At 37.6% G+C, this 7,571-nt stretch overlaps 1 protein-coding gene across 2 annotated transcripts; it reads left to right on the top strand.

The window, feature by feature from the left end:
- The first annotated feature begins 360 nt into the window (after positions 1–360).
- npl (N-acetylneuraminate pyruvate lyase (dihydrodipicolinate synthase)) lies at positions 361–6,720 on the top strand. Of its 2 annotated transcripts, none has more exons than XM_079682966.1 (12): positions 361–516; positions 778–860; positions 1,023–1,096; positions 3,071–3,158; positions 3,260–3,317; positions 4,586–4,661; positions 4,816–4,908; positions 5,034–5,179; positions 5,301–5,347; positions 5,445–5,529; positions 5,624–5,663; positions 5,773–6,720. In XM_079682966.1, the coding sequence occupies exons 2-12, from the start codon at positions 781–783 to the stop codon at positions 5,916–5,918; spliced, it is 933 nt and encodes a 310-aa protein (XP_079539092.1). In that variant the 5' UTR covers positions 361–516; positions 778–780; the 3' UTR covers positions 5,919–6,720. The 2 variants fall into 2 exon arrangements, with proteins under 2 accessions (XP_079539092.1, XP_079539093.1); XM_079682967.1 differs by having other exon boundaries at positions 397–534.
- The last annotated feature ends 851 nt before the right edge of the window (positions 6,721–7,571 follow it).

Genomic DNA, 7,571 nt, shown 5'->3' with positions numbered 1-7,571 from the left:
AGTATGAACAGGAAGCACTTGGGGGAGTAGTAGAAGAGAAAAGAGCATTAACAGCAGGATTTGGGAAAAAATTGGGACATTCTGGATTAAACTCATCACTGCATCTGATTGGAAAACATCCAAATGGCAATTGTGATGGTTGCCAACACTCGGAGACAATACATCATGTATTCTTTAGCTGCCCGGATTATAACAGACAAAGATTCATTCTGAAAACTGCACTGGAACAACTCAACGTCAAGGACATGGATTTCAAGTCAATATACGAAAGTAAATCAAGAAATGAAGCAAACAAGCTGATCTTCAAATTCCTCAAAAGCACTGGCCTGAGGACAAGGATCTAAAATGAACATGTAATAACTCAACAGTAGGTGGCGATATATGCTCCATGTGGAAGCGATTCGCCATTAAAGAAAAGAAGAAGAAGAACATCCGCACATCACAAGACCCAGCAACCAGGCTAACCCAACAGTCATCATTGATACCCAAGACGCACAGAAGGGAAAGCACGAACAGGTGAGGAAGCACGAACAGGTGGGCATGAGCTGAAATGTTATTTTAATTTAATACTTTACTTCAGTGTATTTGGATTTCCTCTTCATAATCGCTGTTAGCATGTAGCCTATGTATAGTATATTTTTACAAACGTGTATTATGTAGTTGCATGACTGGTATTCATTTAAATGTGCGTTTTAACAGCAATACAGTGGTTCCTCTTGCTCTCTAGCTTTTCTTTCTTTTGTATCTAATTTGTTCTTTATTTCTACCTTATTTTAGTTTATGGCAGTCATGGCCGCTTCTTCTGAAAAACCGCTGACAGGTCTGGTTGCAGCTACGTTTACTCCACTCACCGAAGAAGGGTGAGTAGCCTTTATGAATCCTTTGTGTTGTATTTGTTGTTCGAGAAAGTGTAGATTATTGAAAGTGAGGAATGACTGTGAAGAAATCTGAAATGTTGCACAATCCTGTAGATCTGAAGCATCAGATTTTTAGAACGATATGTTCAAATTTTCCCAAAACAGTGAAATCAACATAAAAGAGATCGGACCTTATGTTGACTACTTGACAGAGAGGCAAGGTGTAATAAAGATATTTGGTAAGTTTACCAGTGGAATTTTCCTTTTATTATTTGTAAATATATCTGTTGCAATCTGAATCCAACGCAGTATTACATGATTTATGTTTCACCTCTTTGGTTTGTATATTTGTTGGTCCTCTGTTAACCGTGTTATCCCTCCTTTCGGGTTGAAAAGCAATACCCAACTTCCGTTAGGTGTTATCAGAGGTGTGAGATGTACATCTTGTACTTGAGTAAAAATAGAAGAACCAGATCTGTTATCAAAGCTGGTAAAGGTGGAGCTGGTTTGAATGACTTTGTATACTGCAGGGTGGATTTAGAATTTACTCCAGGTGTAGCTACACCTGTATTAAATACATTTAGTGGAGTAAAAGTACACAATTCAGTACCTCTGAATTGTAGTGGGGTAGAAGTACAAAGTATAAAAAAATGGAAATACTCAAGTAAAGTAGACGTACCTCAACATTTTACTTAATTATAGTATAAGTATTTAGTTACTTTACACCACTGGTTGTTAGTTTAGATTATATTTGCTCAGACAGCAATAAAATAATCAGTTTTGAACACACTGTAATTGACACATATTGCTTCATAGTGAGACTCGCATAATCATTTCCTCAAAACATGCACATTTCCTTGTTTTTAGTGCAGATGTTCTCTCAAAAGACACATCAGCTGGAATTATTCGCCCTAATATTCCATTCAAAATATGTATTTCAAAAACAATGATCTCAAATATTGACATTATAGCATTATCCTTGTGCTTTGTGGATTAATGCTTACATGTTGCTCACCAAATTACTACAAATGTCTTTATGCCTTGCAAACAAGTTGAAGGCATTATCTGTCATTTGAAATGCAAAACAAAAACACAGTTTAAATTCATATCATTTCCCAGGAAAAGCAGATTAGAAACCCTTACTTTTAGTTATGTGTTGCTCTTCAGTTAACTTAGTGTTAAATTACCTTTCTGGCAACAAAGGAATGTATTCTTGCCTCGCTTCTGAAGCAAGACGCTCGGACGACATGTGCTACCAAGCAAGCGTAATCGAGATTGAGAAACACCCAGAGTCTACCCTTATCTCCCTATTTATCAAGATTACTCGGAATTTCTTGTGTATCAGATATCACTCTGGTTTCTGTTAGATTTCACATAGAATCAATCTATCCCAATGAATCACCATAGTTCCAACTAAGCTTCTCCTTATGTTAACGCTGCATATCCATTTTACTGTCTGTGAAGGTATGTGTGACCTCCCCCTGCAGAGGATGTTCGTACTCAACATTTTTCTTAGCCTCCTGTCACTGCCTGCATAACCCACATTACCCATATTTGATTTTGTCCCAGCACGCATTGCACACACTAGGACAGGGCGGTATATTGATTTGTTTATGTTTGTTTGCAACTTATATATATCAATATTCCAATTACTTGTATACGGACTATTCTGCTCTATTTCTATTTAATTTACTTGCACTACTATCTGTTATATTGTGTTGCACTGTTGGAGGAGCCTGTGACCTAAGATTGTCATCGTCATGACTACACTGTAGCTATGTACGAATGACAGTAAAAGCCTCGAATCTTGATATTATATAAATATTATGATTTGAGACTGTATATCATCATAGATTTTGGATTTTAAAAATAATAAGTGTCTCTTTTTGGTTTTAAAGGCTGCATTATAGTAACGTTTATTTTGTATTATGTCTTTGCTCACTTCCACCTAAGTCCACATTACTGATGATTTATTTATAAAAATATTTGCATTGTGCTAATGTTTTTAAAAAAAGAAGTATTGTCAAGCCTACCATATTGTTGCAATATGGATATCAAGGTATTTCCGTCCCTATTGTACTTTAATGTGGGCTATTGTTTTCTGATTCATCACAGCTAGTTCCATGTGTGTTTGTTCCCTTTCCTTTCCTGTAAGATGTGCTTTTGTTACATGGGAAACAGAATTGATTAAAAAAGACTTTACTTGCTTTCAGTGAATGGCACCACCGGAGAGAGCATGTCTCTCACTGTCGCAGAGAGGAAGCTCCTGGCTGAGGAGTGGTGTAAGAAAGCCAAGGGCAAGTAAGTGGCCACTCATCATCTTTATCTGGAAATGTGTTGAGGGTCACGAAACAGAAACAGTTTGTGAGATTTATTTTGTATGTGTGTGCATGTCTCTACAGAATGGATCATGTTGCTGTGCATGTCGGCTGCATGAGTCTTAAAGATTCCCAAGACCTGGTGAGTGGCTTTAATATGTGAACGTTAAACAAAAGACATGAGACACAAGAGGAATAGTAAGTGTGTTTCATGAAGTATGAATACTAATTATTATCAGACAAGCGTGGTCCCACTGAGGCTCTCAAATGAATGAAGGAAGTAAGTATCACATAGCATTAAAGGCAAGTCTTGTTTAAAAACTAAGTTGAATTAATACAAGATTTTTTCCTCTTTAAATGCCACATTGACAATTCTACCTTCTGGGTTTTTGCTTTGTTGAAAGCAATGTATTTCCTGCATGTATTTACAGTTTGATGAATGGGAGTGTTAGAAAGTTTTCCGACTTTTGCTACTCTCTCAATTGTAATGCTATAGCTTACCTGCAAAGCGCAGATCACCAAAAAATGCTTGATGTTACAGCACTAACCATAGCAATGCAGTTCCCACTCCTCTGATTTCACAGCCATAGTGATGATTTAATATGTGTTAATGTTGGATGTGATTTCCTTCAGCCTTCGTTGGCAGCTTAGTTCAGAAAGTATTTACATAATATGTAAGTGAAGACAGTGAGGGTGATATAAAAGTATATATCACTTTCCTGATAAATACACAAATGTTTCCCATGTTTTGTTCCTGCTTTAATCTAGAAAATGATTGTGGTCTTTCAAATAATCAGTCACTCTGGTGTCTTGGAAGTATTGAGCTGTGTCAGTATGGGATTGCATTCCCCATTAAAGGAATAGTTTGGCATTTAAGGAATTGCACCATTTTACGAGTGTGACTTTTTTTGTGACTATTGACTCTGAGCAGTTGGTGGGTACCCAGAGGCTTTAGAAAAGTTACTGGATCCAGGCAAGAAAAAAAGAGCATTATTGATACACTTTTAAACGGGTTTAACAAACGAAATGCATACATGCATTTAACTTTAAATTCTGGTAGAACGACTTTGTTTAACAGAGCTATCCAACTGGTTTCTACAAAAGCAAACAAGGACGAACGAAAGTTAGTCCTTGTTCCTGATGGCTGTAGCTATATATTTAACAGATCTGTCATTTCACTCTGAAAATGTAATAACTACTTCTTTAAACAAATTGTCAGCTTGAATTACTGCATGACTAGAACTTGGTACACTGGATTTATTTTTACAAAGGCAACTAAACTATCTCTACGTCAAAAAACAGAAGTAAAGGTTTACTGTTCAAACTATAATTTGTAATATATTCAACGTACTGTAGCATGAACTACAAATTGCCTTTGTTTTCATTTCTCAATGTTCATGCTCCATGCAGGCTCTCCATGCAGCACAGATCAAGGCAGATTCGATTGCAGTCATTTCCCCCTCCTTCTTCAAGCCCAAGAATGCCCGTATGTAATAGTTTTTGTGGGAAAAGCATGTGTTTCCACTTCTTGAAATGCAAATGTGTGCCGCTTAACACCCACTTTTACATTTCATTCACATGTCAACTCTACCTGTCTATCTCAGTAAAATATGACCGTTATTTCCCGTCTCATCCTACAGATGCTTTGAGGTCTTACCTCAAGGCTGTGGCTTCAGCTGCCCCAAATCTGCCTTTCTACTATTATCACATCCCGTCTATCACTGGAGTTAATGGTTAGTGCCATTTGATTATGCACTTTTAGAAATGGAAGAATTCTGCATCCCTAACTATGGCAAAAGCACATTGAATGTCAGAGCGTGTTTGATGACAGCAAGGCCTTTTTTCTCTCTTTTCTCAGTGCTGGTGAGAGATCTGTTGGTCGGCATTGAGGAGGAGATTCCCTCCTTCAGAGGTGTGAAGTTCAGCGGCATTGACCTGATGGACTTCGGCCTGTGTTTCAGCCTCATGAAGCCTAACTGGTCTCTCCTCTACGGCGTGGACGAGGTCAGCTTTTATTCCTCCACATCTGTTGAGATCCATCAGTAGCCGCTAAGAATGCAATGTGACGTTTTATGACTCCACAGTAGAGCCAGCCTAAATATCAATATCTTTCATTTTGTTATAGCAAATGCTTTCGGGTCTGGTTTTGGGAGCCGACGGAGCAGTCGGAAGGTCAGTGTGTGTGATCCTGCATGCAGTTTGTCTCCTTTTAGTTTTTTTTCTGCTTAACAGTTATACATTTAAACTGGTTTAATTTCTCTGCCCGCAGCACATATAACTATGTAGGATGCCAATTCAACAAGCTGTTATCAGCATTTGAGAAAGGCGAACTTGTCGAAGCCAGGACAATACAGGTACCATCCATCTCCATGCTGTTGCTCCCAACTTCTCATTCATATTTGACATCATTTGTGGTTACTGACATATTTGTTTCATTTCCATGTGCAGTTCAAGTTGCAAGACTTTCTCGGGTTGGCCATGAAACTCGGTGAGAGACACTTGCTTCATGAGGATTTTGTAACAAATATATGTAATTTAATGAATGGTCTTTTGGAAGTATTTCTCCACCTGTAACACTTTTTTATATTTGTTTGCAGGCTTTGATGTGGGAGTGAATAAGCAGCTGATGGTGGAGGTGTCCGGCCTGAGCCTCGGGCCCCCCCGACTCCCGTTGATGCCGTGTCCTCCTGATGTCGCTGCGTCCATCAAACACAAATATAAAAGCATTTTTCCTCAATGCTAATGTTTTCATACTGGATAGTTGAAGTCCCTCAACGGTTCAACTTTCTATTAGATCTTAGTATTAAAAGCAGGGAAATGTTATATTTTAACCAATATTCTAATGGATCATTTTATAAAATGTTAATTTACTTACCCATATTACCCGTGGGGTTTTTGCCATTTAGTTTGTTACATTTAGAGAAAAGGGGCTATCAAAAGTGAACAGTGTTACTTTATTATTCTGTACTGTGTGAGCTGAATCTCATTTGTTTGAGTTCTGTTCTGTCAGACGCGCAACGTGACAGAAAATAAAAAAGGAGAGCCACCGGATAGTTCACTGGTTAAAGCTCTCTGTGTTGACTGTTTGACTCTGGCCTGCAGAGGGATTTGGTCATTTCATCTTTCATAAATGCACTCGCACATGAAACATATTTTAGAATACACTAACATCAAATACGTTTTAAATAGGCGTGACAGCTTTGTTATTTAAAGCTGGTTCAGGTTGATAAAACGTTTTGCCAGGAATGACTGGAATTTTCTTTTTCATAAATCAAAGTCACTGCCCTTAAGCTGGTTCAGTGTTTAAGCATCAGATGAAGAATAAGGATAAAAGGTGCTCTGATGTGAAGAATATTACATGAAAAGTGAACACTCCAAAAATATGGGAAAAGGGTGTTATGAAACATCCTCGTTTTTACGGGGGAGCATAAAACCTGTTTTGACTTAGCAAAGGGACATTTACAGTATGACTGTTTTTACCAATCCTTTGTATTATTTCTAACAGCTAATCACAAATGTCTTACTAATAAAGCCATTGATAATTACTGGTCTCGGACTTGATGTCTGTTTTTTATGTTCCATTACAAAATCAGAAGTTCAGATAAAACCTGCACAATCATACTGATGGAAATTCTGCATATTCCCTGTTCCTGTATCCTAGCTCTGTATTTAACATTTCCTTTAAAAAATGTTATAGTTTGCCAGATTTCCTGTACTTGTTTGTTTGATTAATTGTATTAGCTGATAGTTAAATTGTATTTCTGTGTGGATATCTTTCTGCTGATTCTAAGTTTAGAGTTTGGGGCATTTAAAAAAAAATCCTTAGAGAAATGTAATAGCCTTTTTGTATTTCTTACTACGTGCAAATTGTTGACCTTGTCAATGGTTGGGCCAAACCTGTAGATCACTGCTGTTCAAAATGCCTCCCTACAAGGTTTTGTTAGCGTTGTTTTAACCCCTGTGGACGCTCTCAATAAATCTCTATTTGCCATTTCAAAAAAAAAAGTGAATTTAGAGAATCAGTATATTATAAAAAAACAACATTTAGTCACAGCTTTTGAGAATTCTGTAGCTGTGTTCTCTGTCCCACCTCCTTATTACTATGTTTATTTTTTTGTTTTTGTTTCTCTACTGAAAGTCATGATTCATCAGTTGGCTCCCGAATAAAACATCTGAAATCATAACAAGTGCAGTCTTTGCATGTTCAGCAACCCATCGCCCCAGGCTGTTGATTTTGTTGTGAACTAAAGTGTGTGTGTGTGACTGACTGACTGGCTGGCTGACTGACTGACTGACTGACTGACTGACTGACTGACCAATTAAGAGCTATTAAAGTTGTGTTTTTTGTCATTTGGTCAGTGCTATCATCCTGGTAAATAGTTCGCCTGTATATGAT

Source organism: Notothenia rossii, assembly GCF_949606895.1.
Source record: "Notothenia rossii genome assembly, chromosome: 1".
Taxonomy (NCBI): domain Eukaryota; kingdom Metazoa; phylum Chordata; class Actinopteri; order Perciformes; family Nototheniidae; genus Notothenia; species Notothenia rossii.
The sequence above is the reverse complement of the archived record's forward strand: the minus strand, read 5'-3'. Positions and strand labels throughout refer to the sequence as shown.